Below are 17,674 nucleotides of genomic sequence, written 5' to 3'. Positions count from 1 at the left end.
TTTTCAAGGCCTAATTTTGAATATAATATCCCAGATGAAATAAGTCGTTTCTGCCAGGTGTTGACACGTGTCCTGTTTGATGACTTTTCCAACTTATTTTGATTTTTTGTTTAGACACACGCTACGTGTAAAATTTATGTAATACATGAGCGTTGAAACTTTGATTTATCGGTCAACATTTATTTACCGAAATTTCGATGTTTACAGCAAGGTCAAGCAATATTTTTTATCAAAGTAAAACCAATTCACCACATTTGATTAGTTGGTCAAGGACGTTCGGGTGGTTATGCAACCAATGACGGTCCTTGATATCAAAATTTATGATTGAAACAAGATGAACGTAAAGCTTAAAAGAAACCGATGATAATTGAATGATAGTTTAATTTCAACTATTGAATTTCTTTTTCGGGGTGATAATTTTCAAATGGTGGTACAACCCCGGATTAAAATGTACCCAATTATAAACTATATTAAAATGAATATTCATCTTTTTGGAATGTTTAAAAATGTGTTTGATTCATACACAATGCTCTAGATAGTCTTGTTTTTTAGTAGATAAGTCTCTTGAACAACTTTTAGTTGATCGGAGATAAATCCTTATTATTATAGATAATGCTAAATAATAACAATAAATCATATAATTTTGAAAAAATAATTAATTAAAGTAATTTAAACTTTTACATTGTTAACGACTCTTTCTATAAAAAATTAATTAATTAAAGTAATTCCTCATTATTAGGACAAATAGTAATAAAACTTATGTTTTGAAAACAAACGTACCAAAAATTCAAATGTACCAAAAACTAAATGTATCAAAAATTCAAATGTACCAAGAAGCCAAATGGACAAAAAATTCAAATGTACCAATATAATCAAACGTACCTAACAACTAGTTTTGTTGCATTGTATTTAATTTACTAAAATAAATATTTTAATAAAAAATAAAAAATAATCTTAAATCATCATAATAAGAGATGCATAAAAATAGGAGGAAAAAAGGGAATGCTAACGTGAATAGACTTCTAATGAAATAAAATTAAAGTATCAAAATTGTAGGGAAAATGTTTAATCAAATTTGTAAAATGAATAGATGTTTAGTTTATGACATTTAAAAACGAGGCGTCTATATCAAAACGCCCCTTATTTTTAGTCTATGACATTTATAAAATACTCACATACCATATTCATACCTTATGTCACGGCTAGTGATTACAAACTTAACTAAAATATAAAGAGAAATGCTAATTATATTTCCATTTTGAATCGTCTCTTTTGATCTTTTCTTTACTTTTAAGATCTTTCAATATTACTTGATAATTCAAATTGACTACAGAATCATAAACGCAAGTCGCACGTCGCAAGTAGAGATGACAATTCAAACCGTTAAACTTGATAACCGTAAATAATTGTCGGAATGGTACGAATTTGGGGGTAAAAATTCGGCTATATTTTAGATATGGAAAAAACTGAAAATATTATTCGATTATGGTTTCGGATATGGTTGAGTCCCTGATCCGTTCCGAATCCAACCCAAATAATACATATTATACATAATATAATTTATATATAATAAATATATTATTATAATAAATAAATAAATAAATAAATAAAAAAAAATATATATATATGTATGTATGTATGTATGTATGCATATTCACCGAATCTATTACCTTAAGAATTTAAAAAAATTGCATTTTGTGGGAAAGATAAAATATCAGCCAACATCATCAATGTATCTATTATATTATAATGATGAAATTAGTATTTTATATTATAATGCGTCAATTGAATGAATATATTTTCGGTATTGACGAAGATTGATATAACCACTAACCAATTAAGAATCAATTACACAATGAGTAAGATTAAAATAATCTGCAATAATTAATTTACGATTATAAATATAATTAATTTATGTGATTACGAAATAGTTTATGGCATTTTCGCCCACCAAGTCGGCGCCGTCTTTAGCCCGTAGTCGGTAGTCAATAGTACTTTAATTCTCCTCGGCTGGGCCCCACGTGGCCAACCATTCGCCGTTCCCCATGTAGAAAAACCTTGGACCCCATTTCCCGTCAGATACTTCTGCTTCCTCCAAATCTGTCTCTCTCCTCCACCATTATCTTTAACTTCTGTTGTTGTCAGTATATTTTATCTTCAATTATTCGGGTTTGTTTGTTGGATTCAATTTTCCATCTTTAATTTCAAATTTTTTAATCCCCTCAGTGCGTTTGCAACTTTATCTCTCCGTACTCTCACTCACTACCATATTCGAGTTTTTCCTCGGAGCCAATTTTTACGGTCTCTCCATCTCTCTTCCAACTTTTCACACCACCATGGAGGTTTCCCTTCTCCTTCTCCTTCTCTCTCTCCTCCTCCTCCTCATCGTCCCTTCCTCTGCTCAAAATCCAGGTACCCTTCTCTCTCTTTTGAATCTTTATACTTTACTTGCATGATTTTTTTTATTTTTTTTATTTTGCAGTGTTTTCTTTATTGAACTGATTTAATCCCAATAAGAGCATGAATTTTTAGTACAATTTTAGCTTGTTTTCTTAGTTTTTAGAAAAACCATGTTCTTAAATTGTCTGATTACTTTAGAAGTGAAAAATTAGCTTAAGTTTTAATGAATTCAGACAGTGATTACAAGCAGGGCCGTCTTTGAGATTTTGGGGACACTGTGCGAAATTTATAAACGGGCTATTTTTAAGATAGTTTTTATTTTTTTTTTAAAGTAGGAAAATATATTGGTACTAGAAAATAATAATTTAAATCAAAACAATAGTTAGGACTTACAAATGTCATTAGATAAGTCAAAAGAGTTACAAACATAACCTACACAAAATAAAAAAAAAATAGTTCAATCTTAAGCAACTAAATAAAGAAAAAAAAATTCAAAAACTCTAACTTTAAAGTTTCACTTGAATATATAGCATTATTATATAATAAAATTGAAAAGAAAATCGCTTTTAAGGTGTTGTTATTGACACTCCTACTATCTTATTGTGCACTTCTAATTTTTATATTTAGAAAGAAGAAAATTTACTTATAAAAAGTACACCATAAGATTTTAAAGTACTAATAAAAGTATATTTTTAATATATAACAATATTACATATAAATATAGGTACCAAAAAATTTTGGGGGCCCTTCAAATTTGAGGGTCATGTGCGATTGCACCTTTCGCTCCCCCTCAACGCTGCATCTGATTACAAGTTTAAACCCATGTTTTAGTTTTACTCAGTTAGTCCACATTCCTTGTATAAAGTTCCTTCCTTGTGTAATTTGAAGCAGGGTTTGTGAGTTTGGATTGTGGAGGTAAAGAAATTTTCACTGATGATCTGGGTGTGGAGTGGACTCCTGATCGGCTCAATTTCGGCGAGACGTCCTCTATAGCTGTTTCCAATAAGACCAGGAAGCAGTACTCGACGTTGAGGCATTTTCCGGCGGATTTGAGAAAATATTGTTACACATTGAATGTCACAAGTAGGACTAGGTACCTTCTAAGAGCGACATTCTTGTATGGGAACTTTGACAGCAATAACGTTTATCCCAAATTTGACATTTCTGTTGGGGCAACCCATTGGTCTTCGATTGTAATTTCGGATGCCAATACGATAGAGATGCGGGAGCTTATATTTCTGGCGACGAGTCCTACTGTCAGTGTATGTTTATCCAATGCTACGACTGGACAACCTTTTATATCCACTCTTGAGCTTCGACAATTCAATGGTTCCATGTACTATTCTGAGTTTGAGCAACAGTTCTATCTCAGTGTCTCTGCCAGGATTAATTTCGGTGCAGATGATGAAGCACCAGTCAGGTATGCTACGTTTATCTGCTTAGGAGGGCTTCACAGCTTACTTCTTGAAGTAGGTATTGGTCCAAATGTATGTAACAAACTACTGTGAGATCAAACTTTGTAATATTCCCTGATTTAGAATATCTGAGCTAGGAAGTTTGTAGTCTGAACTCTTTTTGCTTTGACAAAGATTTGTGGTTTTGAAGGATATGTATTCTAATTTCAGGTATCCTGATGACCCTTTCGATAGAATATGGACATCAGACTCTGTCAAGAAAGCGAATTACCTCGTCGACATTGCTGCTGGAACCAAAAAAGTGTCAACCAAGTTGCCAATTGACATTAATGGGGATGACAGGCCACCCGAAAAAGTTATGCAGACAGCTGTAGTTGGCACAAATGGAACTCTGACTTACCGGCTGAACCTGGATGGTTTTCCTGGTTTTGGATGGGCATACACCTACTTAGCAGAAATTGAAGATTTAGCTGAAGATGAGTCTAGAAAGTTTAGGCTAGTACTTCCAGGAAATACTGAACTCAGCATACCTGTTGTTAATATTGAAGAAAACGCTCACGGAAAATATCGTCTCTATGAACCAGGGTTTACAAACTTATCCCTTCCGTTTGTATTATCATTTAAATTTGCCAAAACAGCCGATTCTTCCAGGGGACCGCTCTTGAATGCAATGGAGATAAATAAATATCTGGAAATAAATGATGGTTCTCAAGATAGTAAGTTCCCCAGTAGTATCTGGATGGCTTATGGCTTCTCTTCTCCCTTGATGCTATGATGTTTACTGCTAATTTTGCACGATTTATCGCTATTAAGCGCATGCCCTTGTTCATCATTCCCTGACAAAAAATCTTTTGAATCTTTCCTGTTATATGTCATACTTGGTTTGCATGATTTTCAGGAGCTGTTATTTCTAGTTTTGTTTCACACTACTCATCGTCAGATTGGAATTTGGAAGGCGGTGATCCATGCCTCCCAGTTCCATGGTCTTGGGTGGAGTGTAACTCAGATCCACAACCAAGAGTAGTTCAAATGTATAGCTTATATTTTTCTAGTTAAAGTTATTGTATGAATTACTACTGCTTCTGCATAGGTATGTAGTTCGGAGCTGACAAGTGCTTTTGTATCCCTTTGCTTGGCAGAAAATTATCTAGTAAGAATATTACTGGGAATATCCCTTCAGACTTGACAAAGTTGAGCAGTTTACAAGAGTTGTAAGTTTCATTTTGCATTCTTGTATTTCTGAATGGTATTGAGTGTTTTCAAATTTAGTTTTATAAAACTTGTTCTTTTTAGTGTCGTTAATATTTGTGTTCCAATTACAGATGGCTTGACGGGAACTCACTGACTGGTACAATACCTGATTTCACTGGATGTGTGGACTTGAAGATCATGTAAGTGATCTCACTTATTCTAACAATGCTTTTTAAAGAGCTAATACTAATAAAATAGCTTTGCATTATACAGTCATCTTGAGAACAATCAGTTGACGGGCGGACTCTCCTCTTTCACGAACCTACCAAGTTTGAAGGAACTGTAAGTTTTCCGGGACTCACATGTAGTTTACTTTAAATTGAAGGAAAAAAATGTGTGTGAGACTGTGGCAGTTGTTCTTTCTGCTTAAAAGACCTTCAATGAGTGGGTGCCAGTGTTGTAATCAATGTTATATATTGCCGTCCCATTCTTAACAACTTAAGTTTATGGCTCTAGTAGTTGTCTAACATGGTATTGAAGTTCAGGTTGCTTGATACCTGGATTCAGGACCTCCGTTCCCCAGTTTCTTCTTATTTTTTTGTTGCAAGGAGCATGTCTGATAAGTTATACCTCTCTCTATCTGCATCTCTATGGACAAGAGGCTACACATGAAATAAGATGTTAGCAGGAACTACATTTTGTGTCATTCCCTAATCGTTTAAGTTTTCAGATGTGTTGTCTAACGGTAATTTTGTAGTTGTACATTTGCATATGTAAAGATAGTCTAAGATACATTGCACCAAACATTCTGTGTCTATTTGAGAAAAAAGAAAATAGACGATTATTATGATTCAGAACTTGGAAAATAAGTAACCCCGTGAAATTTTTTATGCTGCTCATTTTGTTTTTATTTTTCATTTTTTTCTAATCAATGTCTGACATGCTGTTTTTTATATAAGATCTTAATCTTGGCGAATCTGATGTTGCAGGTATGTGCAAAATAATATGTTAACCGGAACTGTGCCATCAAGTCTTCTCGATAAAGTGGTTAATATGAAGTGAGTATCACTTTTTGCAGATAAAACTGAAGAGCATAAGAACAAAATCATAAGTAAATTCTAGAGCTTAAAATCAGTGTAAACCTTGCCTTATATTTATCTGCTTCATTTATAGTAAAAATCGGTGTGTCCTAGAGTAAGTACACGTCTTAAATTATATCCTTCATCCTGTATATTGTATAGTATACCCGAGTACATCTTTATCTTGATTCATCAAATCTCTCGCTCTCTCTATTCTAGTCATCGGGGCCTTGTCTAGGACTTACGCCAATGTATTTATCTTCGCTCTTCTATGTTGTCTCCTGACAGCTACGCTGGAAATGTTAATCTGCGGAAAGGGAAAACAAGCGGGAGCCGCAATAACATTATTATTGGTACATCAGTTGGGGCTGCTGTGTTGGTCATAGCTACTATTGTATCTTGCGTACTTTTACGCAAGCGAAGGAAGAAAGTTTACAAGCATGGTATGAGTCTGAAACAAATTTGAGGTTTACATGGTTTTTGTTTCTCCTAATTTTCAGTTTGCTTGAATGCAATGATATTATTCTAACTCGCTACAGACCAACTTGGGAATCAACCTGCGCAAGGAATACATTCTTCTAAGAGTGATGCTCCTAATGAATCTGCACACTGCTTCTCTTACTCTGAAATTGAAGAGGCTACCAGAAAGTTTGAGAAGAAAATAGGTTCGGGAGGTTTTGGAGTTGTTTACTACGGTAAAATGAAGGATGAAAAGGAAATTGCGGTCAAAGTTCTAACGAGTAATTCCTACCAGGGAAAGCGAGAATTTTCAAATGAGGTTAGTTTTTGTATTATTGGACATCTTTTACATTTTTTTACATTTCATTTTGCTTTTTCTTTCTTTTAGGATGCTCAACCCTGTCTGTTTGGTACTGTGTGCCTGTTTGTATCTTTCTATTTATTGAACTGTTGATGATTCTTCTTTTTCTTGGGGTCGAAAAATTCATTAAATTCTCCTTGCATATGAATTTTGAAATGTAAACTAGTGACCAATGACTGGTTGGAAACCTCTACCAATTTAGGAAGAAATATTTAGCCGTAAATCAGATAATATTGTGATTTTGCAACTTTTCTGGAAACTAAATGGAAAAAACGGATCTTTTTAAAATTTCCGCGATGTTCCCTTCTAGTGTTGAATAGCATTCATAAAAGAAATTTGGTTTCGTAATTGTTGTCCTATCCTGTCACTTTGGGTTGATGTATTACTGTTGGACATCAAAACTTGGAACTGTGTGGACTGACACATGCTTCAATATCATCTAGGTAACTCTTCTTTCAAGGATACATCACAGAAACCTGGTACAGTTTCTTGGGTATTGCCAAGAGGATGGAACAAGTATGCTGATCTACGAGTTCATGCATAATGGAACTCTCAAGGAACATCTTTATGGTAAGTTTGCTTCTTGTTGATGGAATCTATTGAAATTTGGACGGCTAACGAGTTTTGAATTGTTCGTAGGCCCATTAACACACAAACAGAGTATCAATTGGATCAAGCGCCTTGAGATTGCTGAAGATGCTGCAAAAGGTCTAATACGCTAGAAAGTTCTTGTTAGTTATTACTTCTTTTCAATTTAAGCAGCAGCAAAAAGTGCTTCTTCCTTGGTATATTAAATTTATACATGGTCTTTCTCGTGGTTGTTCAGGAATCGAATACCTTCACACAGGCTGTGTTCCAGCTATCATTCATAGAGATTTGAAAAGCAGCAACATTCTAATTGACAAACACATGAGAGCAAAGGTTTCAGATTTTGGTCTTTCCAAACTTGAAGTAGACGGAGCATCCCATGTGTCAAGCAAAGTTCGGGGCACTGTAGGGTATCTGGATCCCGAGTAAGGCCTTCTTTTCCATAAAAGTTTATGTTTTTCGTTGAGATCAAATCTGCCATCATTGAGATAAGTTAAATAATAAACATGTTACTGCCTTGTTGTCATGTGATTGTTAAGTGCTGAATGGCTTTGGTAGAGTGCTCCAGTTAGTAATTAATTTGTGTTATAAGTTGTCAACGCTTTAGGAGATCGGTTTGTAGTGACGGCACAATAGTTATAAGCACTGTTTTACAATTTTGGTTTTTACCCCATATTTCTGAGTGTTAAAATGACTTCTTTGTTCTCATTGGTGTTCAGGTATTACATCTCCCAGCAGTTGACAGACAAGAGTGACGTTTATAGTTTCGGTGTCGTTCTTCTTGAGCTGATATCAGGTCAAGAAGCGATTTCTAATAAACACTTTGGTGTTAACTGCCGTAGCATAGTGCAATGGGTAAGTGTAGTTTGCTTTGCATTGCAATGAAGTATTTGAAATTTTTGATCACTTGCCGTAAACTTTTGATCAGTACTAATACTGAAAGTATTAACATTGGCATAATCCCTAGAATTACCATCATTGTGAGTTGCTCCCTTTCTTACCTGTGAAAATGGTTGTCACAGGCAAAATTACACATTGAGAATGGCAACATTCAAGGAATAATCGACCCCTCGCTGGATGGCGAATACAACATCCAGTCAATGTGGAAGATAGCCGAAAAAGCCTTAATGTGTGTTCAAGCGCACGGATTTATGAGGCCGTCCATTTCAGAAGTTCTCAAGGAAATTCAAGATGCAATCTCAGTGGAAAGGGATGCTGCAGCAGTAAGAGAAGGTTCCTCAGATGTATCAAAGAATTCAATCCCTTCTTCCTTGGACACAGGTTCCCTGGATCTTGGCAGAAATGACAATTTATTGTCGATCGATGAGTCTATCGCCCGGCCAACTGCACGATAGTAATTCGGTTGGCATACACGACGTACAAATATGTATTTTTTTCATCTCCTATCGTAATTTTAGGTTGTACATCGGGTTTGCATTATTACAACTCTTACTCTTTAGCTGTGTTGGAAAGTGTAGGAAGGATAAAGGGATCAAGATAGATATATCTTTAGGTTGCAAATTTTGATCGTCCAAAATTATTAGCATATTGGAATGCTGTATTGGATTTTTCTTTGAGTGCTCCTTTGCAGGAAGTGTTGTGCGGAAGCGTCAACCAATACGTTCAAGATTATGTGCGAAACAGCTACTTAGTATTACAGTATAGTGGTATTCATCTTTACTTATAAATGAGAGGTTTTAGGTTTGATTTTCGTCAAAGGTAAATTTGAACCACATTATTGCTAGCTGGCTTAGCTAACTACCCCTCTCCTAGATATCGGTTGTTTAAAAATAAAATAAAAAAAGTTAAAAAATAAAAAAATAAAAAAATAAGATCATGTGCGGAACAAAATAGCAATATGCAAGAGAGAAAACTTATTACAACAAGACCATCAAGATTTATACTAGATACATATTTGTATTTGTATTTAAGGAAGAATGCCTACACTAAATACAAATACAAATACCAATCACAAATATACAAGTGACAAAAAATACGAAGAATAATCTGGAGTCGAGAATTCTATTCTAACTTGCACCGAAAAGGTGCTAAAATATTCATTCTTGGTTTTCTAGATGCAATAAAATCTTCTTGTTGTGAAGGCTCTAGAAAGATACCTCCTCATAATTAATCATGCCCTCATCATCAAATTAAACTGTAGGACTTGTGTCTGATTTATCAAACTTCACGTGATCAACTAAAATTACATTGAACTCCATATACTTTATGTTGCAAATATATGAATGTACATACATACATTAAAACTTAAGAATAGGGTTATACCTGGCGGAAGATCTTGAGTGGATAACTGTCTTGTGATTACGAACTCTCCTACAAATCACGAACTATGAACGCCACCATTTATATTGGAAAATGTAGATTTTCTGGTTTAAAGTTTCAATGTATATTTCATGTATATTTGTACAAGAGTGAGTCCGGGTATATATGAGAAGAGAGAGGGAAAAGAGATGGGAAGGATGGTTGCAGCAAGCAACCAACATGAAAGAAGAAGGCGTGTTGCCTACCTAATCTAAACATTACACAAAGACATTACCCCAATCATTCTCCTCCCTTAAAATGTGATTTACATCCTTACCCTAAAGATCACAACACTCCCCCTCAAGCTGGATCAAGGAGGTTAATAGAGCCAAGCTTGCCTAGAAAACGATGGAATGGAGCATAGGCTAGAGCCTTGGTAAAGAGATCTGCTAGTTGATCATGGCTTTACGTGAAGATGGTCCGGATGACTTGAGTTTGCACTTGCAGTCTAACAAAATGACAGTCCACTTCAATGTGTTTCGTTTTTTCATGGAACACAGGGTTAGCAGCAATGTGTATGGCTGTTTGATTATCACACATAAGAGACATGGGAGTAGTACTAGTAAACCCTAAGTCTAAAAGAAGCCTTTTAAGTCATATAAGTTCACATGCAGTGGCTGCCATGGCTCGATATTCAGCCTCTGCGCTGGAGCGAGCAATGACATGTTGCTTCTTGCTCTTCCAAGTGACAAGATTTCCACCAACAAATGTGCAATAGCCCGTGGTAGATTTCCTATCAAGTGCATTCACTGCCCAATCTGGGCAGTGGATGATTCCTTGTCCTATCGAACCCTTGAGATAACGCAGGACTCTCTTAACCATGTTAAGATGATCAACCATATGAGAATGCATAAATTGGCTTGCCAAGCTAACTGCATATGTGATATCAGGACGTGTGATAGTGAGATATATAAGTTTGCCCACCAATCGTTAATAATAGCTCACATCATGCATGGCTTCTCCATCTGTGTTGAGCTTAGTTTAAAGTCCACGGGAGTGATAGCAGGTTTGCAATCAAGCATTTTTACTTCCCGAAGAAAATCAAATACATATTTTCATTGATGTAGAAACAATCACTTTGAAGAGGTTGCCATTTCGATGCCTAAAAAATACTTCAGCTTTCCCAGGTCTTTGATATCAAAGGTTTGGCGTAGTGAGAGTTTTAGTGTCTCAATTTCAGCGGCACTATCTAAGGCTAGGCACGGGCCAGGCCGACCTAATTTTGAAGGAATCGAAGGTTAAAAGAAACGGGTCGGGCCGAGTTGGGTACATCATATTTCATTACAACAATCGGATCGAAACCGGCCCGTTTGAAATAGGCTGATCTAGGCAGGGTCCACGAGTCCTTGGGTTTTTTTTTTTTTTTTTGCGAAACCGCTACGGAAAGGACTCCAATACCACCGTTATACTGCCTTCGTCGTCGCACCACAGATTCTCCATCGAGCGCAGCTCCACTTTCACCACCAAGCCACGAGCCGGCACTCCCACGTTTCTCACCATGGCCTACATCTTCGTAGCTAGCAATTCATCATCGTAATCAACGCCTCCAATCTGACCCACAATCCAATTTCAACCACAATGTCAATTCCAAGCATGGAGACCCACAATCCGACCACGACATGCATCCACTGCTTCGCGGGAGTGGATTTAATTGAGTCTGCTAATCGAAAGACAACAATGGTGGAGGCTCCGTCGTCGTAGCTACCAAGATCTGCGCCTTTCTCTGCAATCCATGCTAAGACCCATTAAAATGAGCAATCCCTTTTCTTCGGATCCTAAAAGCCGTTCGGGTTTGATGGGTTATCCACCTCGTACGGCCCAAACAAGGCCTCCCCTTGCCTGATGGTGCTCAGCGAGAGGTGAGAAAGGGAGGAAAAACGATCCATATGTGGTGATGGTGCTCGTCGGAGTATGCGCCGCTATGGTGAAGGTCGCAGTAGGGTATGGGTGTGGTGTGTCTGTGCTCCGAGAATGAGAGTTGCAGAGATGAGGGGGAGAAGAAACGATCAGAGGAATGAGGGAGAAGGTTCGAAAGATTGGAGGAGGGGAAACATAGGTTTATGGTGTGTATGTGTTCTCAAAGTGGAGATGGGGGGAGAAGAAATGAGAAGATGAATGATGGAGAAGGTTCGAGAGATTAGAGGAAGGGGAAACACGGGTTTATGGTGTGTATGTGTTCTCAAAGTGGAAAGAGCATCAAGATAAGAGAGAGAGAAAGAAAGAAATAGAGAGAAAGAGAAAGAAAGAAAGAAAGACAATGAGACAATGTTCTCGAGATTGAGAACTGTCACGGCCCAAGATGAGGAAAAAAGAAAGTGGCCTGGGAGACAGAGTAATGTTTTTAAACTGGGATGTTACAAACGGGTCGGTCCGGGTACCCTTCCTTTTTTATACTTTTGGACCCAGCCTGCCCCTAACATTCCAAAGCCTCGGCCCGCCCCGACCCGTTTCTCTTTCTAAAAATTAGGAATCAGCCTGTACCCGCCTCAAACCTTAATTACTCGCTCTGACCCGCGGTTCCTATACCCGTTTGCCCACCCCTAGTACTATCTCCTGTGATGATGAGATCATCCACATAGATAAGCACCGCCAATTTCCCACTAGTGCCAGTTCTTACAAACAATGAAGAGTCAACATTACTTCGTAGGAATCCAGCCTTCTCTAGAACTAAGTTGAGCTTGGCATACCAAGCTCTTGGGGATTGTTTCAATCCATTGATTGGCTTGTCTAGTTTACAAACCATGTTGCCTTTAATACCATTATAACTTGGAGAAGGCTGCATGTACACTTCTTCTTGTAACTTTCTGTGAAGGAAAGCATTCTTCACATTAATTTGATAAAGTGTCCACCCATAATTGATTGCAACTAAGAGTAGAACCCTCACTAAATTCATCTTGGCCACAGGTGCAAATGTTTCCTTGTAATCTACCCCAAAGGTTTGAGTGAACCCTCGAGCAACAAGCATGGCCTTATGTCTCTCGATAGAACCATCAGCCTTGAATTTAATCTTGTAAATCCAACGACTTCCAACAGCCTTTTTTCCTGGTGGTAGTTGAACTCACCAAGGCTGATACTTTCACTGATAGGATATCGTGAGGCATAAGTAACATAGTCTTGCAGCCTAGTTGGTGGCTTTCTGGTTCGAGAAGGATTTCTTCTACACCCTTGAGAATTTGTATTTCTTCATTGGCAGGGATACGATGATCAGAGATTGAGTCAGGTTGTATTTCTTCAATATTTGGTGTCACATCAACTGAGTTTTCTTCCAACACTGGATTATTAATGACTGGATGAAGTGGAAACATTTCAAACAGTTCCTCCCCTTGACCTGCAATATTCCCTTTGTGAGTAAAATAAGGGCAATCTTCTTCAAATTTCACATCCCTTGACACAACACACTTTTTAGTGGCTGGATTATATCACTTGTATCCCTTTTAGGTGAAAGAATACCCCATAAACACACACTTGGTTGCCCTGGCATCTAATTTGTCACGGTTCAAGGCTTGAATGTAAACAAAGGAAACACATCCAAATACATTGAGGTGTGTCAAATCAATTTTTCTACCCTTGAGTACTTCATAGGGAGATTTAAACCTTAGCACAATACTTGGAAGTCGGTTAATGAGGTAAATAGCAGCGAGGATGGCTAATGACCAAAATTTCTTTGGAACATGCATATAAAGCATAAGAGCACAAGTTTTATCCCAGAGATCTCTATTTTTTCTCTCGGCTACTCCATTTTGTTGGGGAGTCCTTACATAGCTGGTTTGATGTATATGCCCTAAGAACTTATGTATTGAAGCATGTTGTTGGATGGAAATTCAGTGCCATTATCTGATCTCAACACCTTAATGTCTGATTGAAATTGTGTTTTAACATGCATATGAAAATCTTTGAAAATAGTTTGGACTTTGTTTGTACCATACTTGACCAATTCCGAAACTACTGAGCACCGGTCAATGTTATACCGTCAAGGACCCAGAAGAGTTTCCCTCCAACCAGGAGGCCAATCATAGTGCAACACGTGTCGACATCAGAACCAATCATAGCGCGACACGTGTCAACTTCAGAAGCCAATCACAAGTCAGAATAAAACTAGAAACTTTCTTCTATAAATAGAGATCATTCTCTCACAATATTTCCTAATGTCATTTGTACTAAATCATTCACTAGTACTCACTAAAGGAGAGCTTGAACCTATGTACTTGTGTAAACCCTTCACAATTAATGAGAACTCCTCTACTCCGTGGACGTAGCCAATCTGGGTGAACCACGTACATCTTGTGTTTGCTGCCATGTTCCTATCCATTTAAATACTTATCCACACTAGTGACCGGATCAATCTAGTTAAGGTCACAAACTTAACACTTTCTGTTGTACCAAAGTCTTCGCTGATTTTGTGCATTAACATTTGGTGCCGTCTGTGGGAACGACACTTATTCCCACTCTCTTTAGCTTTGTCAAGTTGGTTTCCACCATTCATTCACTCTCTTTTGACCAGGCATCCCTCTCCAACATGGGGAGTGAAGGAAGCCATAGCACACAGAATGACACCCCTCTTGCACCTGGTGCGAAGCAACGAAAGAAGGAACAAAAGAAGTTTGCTCTTCAGGCTAAAGTCGATAAGCTGGAGGCTCAGAACAACAAGATAGCGATGAAGAATAAGATCATCCAAGAGCAGTATGAGAAGGTCTTTGAGACGCTTCACGAAACTAGACGTACTTAAACACGCGAGCTCGTTGCCCATGTGGACATCAACCATCATCTGGATGCCCCCCAACACGGAGGGTCACCTCCCTTCAACATAGGTATCTTTGATGAGGAGCGAGCTAATCATCAAAACATTGATCAACATGAGACTTCTCTCAACCCAGATGCTTCGACCCAAAGCAGGAGAAGTGGAGGAAAACACCTCTTTGCATAAGGGTTGGAAGGATCGAAAGTCGTTTATCGTGACTGTCGAGGCTTCCTAAAGCATTGTCGAAAGAATCCCCTCCACATATGCTCGAAGATCAATGACCCAAAGGTTTCTGAAAGACTCGGTCCCATCCCACGACCCAAGCCAGCTGCCAATCTAGGGAAGAAACAACAGGTCCTAGAGAAACATGAAGGTACAGGGGACTCTGAGGTATTCCGACAAACTCGCCCTAGAAGTCAGTACGGCAAGTCCAAGGAAAAACCACACGCCCTTGCTTAAACTTTTCTACTTCCAAGAGGCGATGGAGACTTACAAAAGAAAATTCCAGTGGTACATAACTCGACTAAAGACCCCATTATCCTACAACTCCTTAAGGAAGTAAACAAGTTGAAGGCCGAATGTCAGGTTGAGATACCTGACTGGAACCAACCCAGGCCTGGCCCTCTCACAAGGAGGATCCTCGACACCCCCTTCAAGCGAAGACAAAACAAAATCTTGGTTTACAACTCTATATTGGAAAGGATGACCCAATTGAACACCTTAACCTCTTTGAGTCCACCATGGCATATCAGATGCACACCGACGAAGAGCAATGTATTCTATTCCCCTCCACCCTCTCTGGCGAAGCTCTAAACTGGTATTGCCGTCTTCCATCTGAGACAGTAGACTCATTTGAGGAACTGAGGAAACTGTTTGTCTCTCAACACATCTTCCAGACCGATCGTTTGCATTCTGCAAATGACTTGTACACTATTCGCTAGAAGCCGGACGAGTCACTCCAAGAGTATGCCGATCGCTTCAGCCATGAGTATTCTCGCTGCACTGAGGCAGATAACAAGACCGCCTTCAAGGCCTTCACGACAGGCCTACGTGATTGTTTCTTCAAGTACATGATCAATGCCAACACTTGGAAGACTACTCTGAGGTGATGGCACATGCTTACAACCACGCCTTCGCCGAAGCAAGGACATACCAAGGGAACCCCCATATGGTTAACCCCTATCACCAAGTGGGAAGTGGAAGTCAAGTTTTACTAAGTGAGGAGATATTGGCCATTCAGACACCCATTGCATCATCTCCTGCCTCATTTAGCTACTCGCTAAGTCACCAAACGTATCTGTCTCTTGGTAAGATGAAGGATTTTTACTCTCAGCAAGCCCATTACAACAAGAGGGATAAAAGTTCGTATCAAGATAACCAGGGGTGAACGTACCGTCGACTATTATAACTATGGGGCCAAGCCTCACTCTTTCAAAGTGGAAGACTAGGTACTGAAGGAAATGCTATTATAAGAAGGCATACTGATAAGCTCATATTTATATATATTTTACATCAAATTCACTTGTCTTTTCTTAGTTAGTTCCTTATATTTTTGAGCTATTTACTTTGTGTTTTGTAGGATTTGTCAAGCAAATAAAAGAAAAATAGCACAAGTGGGATTTTAAGTAACAAATTAGTCAAAATTGCCTGTGCAGATCAGCTGACTTTGGAAGTAAGTTTCGAATAGCTCAGAATTAATTAGAGAATGAGCCTTATATTCTTGGAAAGCTACGGATGTCTATTTTCTGGAGCATTTCGCAGATTGTTAATATCATTTTTCTAGAAGAAGTTATGGTCGTTTTAACACTGAAAGGTTTCCAAGACGCTGAGCAGTTTGTAACTGCATTGAAGGCAATAAATCCAATAAAACTAGCAGCCAAAACTGATGCAGCCAAGAACAAGCCAGGTGACACCTATTCAAATATCAGATGAAATGGAATTAAAGATGAGGATTAAGTGGGAGTAATTGGTATAAAGGTTGCCCAAAGAGTTACAATTGTTTTACCATTTCCTCTCACTTATTGTCATCACTAAATGGCTGTTAGTGGGGTGAGTTATGGAGCAGAAATGGGGCAGCAAGCATGGGCATAAAGGCTGCAGGTTGCAGCGGCAAAAGAGTAGTTTTTTTTAGGAAAAAAAGATAGAAAAAAAAAGGAAGGAAAGGAAGAAAAAATGGCAAGGCTGCTGCGTTGAGGAAGGAAGGAAAGGAAGGAGGAAATTTTGGCATTCTCTTCTTTCGGTTTTATCTTCTCAAACTCATGTCTTTCTTTTGGTTTAATTTGAAAACTATGTGTAACTAAATTTTTAGAAGTTAGGGGCTGTTTTGAAGCCCCGAATATGATTGCAAGTTTGTTATGACATTTTGTTTGAATTACTTTTATGAATGGATGAAAATTGGTTCACTACTTGTCTCATTGATGAATTCTTTATTTGTTTTCTATGGATGCATACTTAGTAAGCATATCTAGGATTCTAATGCTATGAATATGTGTGTGTCTGCCCTTGTCGAATGAGGACCTACATATGTTATAGAATAGTACTTGTTAATTGCGATTAACATGTGAACCAATTTCTAGGATAAGTAAGACAACGCCAGTACTTACGATGCCTTGTGATGACTCAAACTCTTTTCGTTCTTAATGATTTCTACTTGTTAAATCTATGAACACGCCATTCTAGATTGCATGCTAGGGACTAAGTTAAGTTGAAAACGCCATTCTCTTAACATACTACATAAGAAAGAGTAATAGGTTGAGTTCTAACGTTGAGCCAACTTGAGCATCTTCATCAGGATATAAAAGAAATTTGAATGAAACATAACATGTTTGCATGATTATTTGGTTGTGGATAGCAATACCCCTAACTCGTTTTTCTTAATTTGTGAACTACTTAATATTTGTTTCTGCCCTGTTTTTGTTCGATTTAATTTAAATAGCAAATCAACTCCAAAAATCCCAAAACTTTGTGTGAGTGTAGCTCTGTGTGTCTAGTATCTGCATATAAAATTTCGTAGACTTTAGATAAGTATAAGTTGGTCTAATAATTATTTTTCGGTGGCTGGTCAGTAAGGACAGCAACCCAGTTTTTGTGACATTTTAGGTAGTTAGATAAAACAATCTTTTGC

At 37.7% G+C, this 17,674-nt stretch overlaps 1 protein-coding gene across 2 annotated transcripts; it reads left to right on the top strand.

Annotated features, from left to right (window-relative positions):
• The first annotated feature begins 2,081 nt into the window (after window positions 1-2,081).
• On the top strand, window positions 2,082-9,070 carry LOC103435951 (probable LRR receptor-like serine/threonine-protein kinase At1g67720). 2 transcript variants are annotated; one of them, XM_070809551.1, is made up of 15 exons: window positions 2,082-2,412; window positions 3,292-3,820; window positions 4,026-4,531; window positions 4,714-4,846; window positions 4,955-5,026; window positions 5,138-5,206; window positions 5,280-5,348; window positions 5,996-6,064; window positions 6,374-6,528; window positions 6,625-6,863; window positions 7,349-7,475; window positions 7,545-7,613; window positions 7,732-7,918; window positions 8,213-8,348; window positions 8,516-9,070. In XM_070809551.1, exons 1-15 carry the CDS (start codon window positions 2,337-2,339, stop codon window positions 8,846-8,848), a joined length of 2,769 nt encoding a protein of 922 aa, XP_070665652.1. In that variant the 5' UTR covers window positions 2,082-2,336; the 3' UTR covers window positions 8,849-9,070. The 2 variants fall into 2 exon arrangements, with proteins under 2 accessions (XP_070665652.1, XP_070665653.1); XM_070809552.1 differs by lacking the exon at window positions 2,082-2,412 and having other exon boundaries at window positions 3,750-3,887.
• Window positions 9,071-17,674: the final 8,604 nt, after the last annotated feature.

This window comes from Malus domestica, chromosome 12 (assembly GCF_042453785.1).
Source record: "Malus domestica chromosome 12, GDT2T_hap1".
In the NCBI taxonomy this organism is placed as follows: Eukaryota; Viridiplantae; Streptophyta; class Magnoliopsida; order Rosales; family Rosaceae; genus Malus; species Malus domestica.
The sequence above is the reverse complement of the archived record's forward strand: the minus strand, read 5'-3'. Positions and strand labels throughout refer to the sequence as shown.

Excerpts from the sequence above, each read along its gene's own strand:
- LOC103435951 (XM_070809551.1), top strand. The coding sequence starts at position 2,337 with ATGGAGGTTTCCCTTCTCCTTCTCCTTCTCTCTCTCCTCCTCCTCCTC. Across the intron at positions 5,207-5,279 it reads TGTGTGGACTTGAAGATCAT|TCATCTTGAGAACAATCAGT; the intron begins GTAAGTGATCTC and ends TGCATTATACAG. Across the intron at positions 8,349-8,515 it reads GCCGTAGCATAGTGCAATGG|GCAAAATTACACATTGAGAA; the intron begins GTAAGTGTAGTT and ends TGGTTGTCACAG.